The sequence below is a fragment of the Otolemur garnettii genome, unplaced genomic scaffold, assembly GCF_000181295.1.
Source record: "Otolemur garnettii isolate 467f Iridium unplaced genomic scaffold, OtoGar3 scaffold00078, whole genome shotgun sequence".
Lineage (NCBI taxonomy): Eukaryota > Metazoa > Chordata > Mammalia > Primates > Galagidae > Otolemur > Otolemur garnettii.
The window spans coordinates 1,338,374-1,339,956 of NW_003852473.1; the positions used below are offsets into that span (position 1 = coordinate 1,338,374).

Below are 1,583 nucleotides of genomic sequence, written 5' to 3' on the forward strand. Positions count from 1 at the left end.
GCTATGGAGTCACAGTTCACAGCAACCTCAAACTCTTGGGCTTAAGCAATTCTCTTGCCTCAGTCTCCCAAGTAGCTGGGCCTATAGGCACCCATCATAACACCCAGTTACTTTTTCTTTTTGTTGCAGTTGTCATGGCTGTTTAGCTGGCCTGGGCTGGGTTCAAACCCGCCAGCCCCAGTGTATGTGGCTGGAACCCTACCTACTGAGCTTCGGGTGACGAGCCAGACTTCTGCCTCTTTTGTACATTATAGCATCTTAAGATTTTGTTATTTTAAAATAAACTGCCATACTTATATTTGTTATTTAAAGAGTTTTCATTACAATATCTACAATTTCCTTATTTATTTATTTATTTATTTAAACGAAAGGTTTAACTTATTCTATTTTATTTGCAGTTTTTGGCCGGGGCTGGGTTTGAACCCGCCACCTTCGGCATATGGGGCCAGCACCCTACTCCTTTGAGCCACAGGCACAGCCTTCCTTATTTATTTATTTACTTTTTTAAGGCAAGCATGAAACAAAATTTATTAAGGAAGAGAAAGATAGGCTTACAGACTAAGAACATTTGCAAAGCAGGCTGTGTTTGCCATAGACAGTGACGGACCTTTACTGCCAGGACAAATAGGCAAAGAGGCCAGTTTGTACTTTTTTTTTTAGACACAAGATCTTGCTCTGTGACCCAGGCTGGAGTATTGGGGCACAATCAGAGCTTCCTGCAGCCTTGAACTACTGGGCTCAAGGGATCTTCAGGGAGTAGCTGAAGTTATAGGTGCATGCTATTATTCATGGATAATTATAAAAAAATTTGTAGAGATGGGGTCTCATATTGTTACCCAGGTTGGAGTGCAATGGAACAATCATAGCTCACTCTAACCTCAAACTCTTAGCTTCAAGTGATCCTTCCACCTTGGCCTACCAAAGCTCTGGATTGCAGGCATAAGCCACCCTATAATTTCTTTTTATATTAATGTACATATGTTATAAAAATTTTCCAATTTGGTGGTGCTGAGGTGGAGGGTGGTGACTTACCGATGAATATATTCACCAGGGTTATGGTAATTGCTACTGGAATCCCAGTCAATAAAATGTAGAATCTCTGTTAAGAAAAAATAAAAAGCTTTTCTCTTGTCTATTTCCTAACTTTCCCCACCCTCAAATCATCCTCATCCACATCCTCATAATGTGATTTTGTTATATTTCTCATAAAATAAACTTGCCAAATTGAGATATAGTATCAAATTATTGATTTCTTGTGATTTTTTGTTCTAGTATTTAGATGCTTTTATCTAACACCAAAAATAAAAGACAAAGGATTAACTGCAAAAATATAATACGTTATATATTTAAATGACTTTTTAGTAATAGCAATGCATGTAAGTTAAAAAATATCATATTAAGAACCAAAGTGTAATAACATTAGGGTGATCACTACCACTACACAGGGTTTGTGTTGGTCTTAACAAGAAAAACAGGAGCTCAATCAACTGGATGGGTTGGGGATGGACTGAAGGATGAAGAGTAGCATTAAACAAAATGGGAAGGCAAGAGAATATCTCAAGGGCAGCTGGTACTCAAATGCT

The 1,583-nt window shown here is 38.2% G+C and overlaps 1 protein-coding gene across 1 annotated transcript in view; it reads right to left on the minus strand.

The window, feature by feature from the left end:
- The window catches only part of NDUFB5 (NADH:ubiquinone oxidoreductase subunit B5), a 16,108-nt gene that overhangs the window by 6,622 nt on the left and 7,903 nt on the right, over positions 1-1,583 (minus strand). Inside the window, exon 3 of the mRNA XM_003794275.3 lies at positions 1,033-1,099. Coding sequence (XP_003794323.1) covers positions 1,033-1,099 — 67 coding nt within the window. The remainder of the gene's footprint in view (positions 1-1,032; positions 1,100-1,583) is intronic.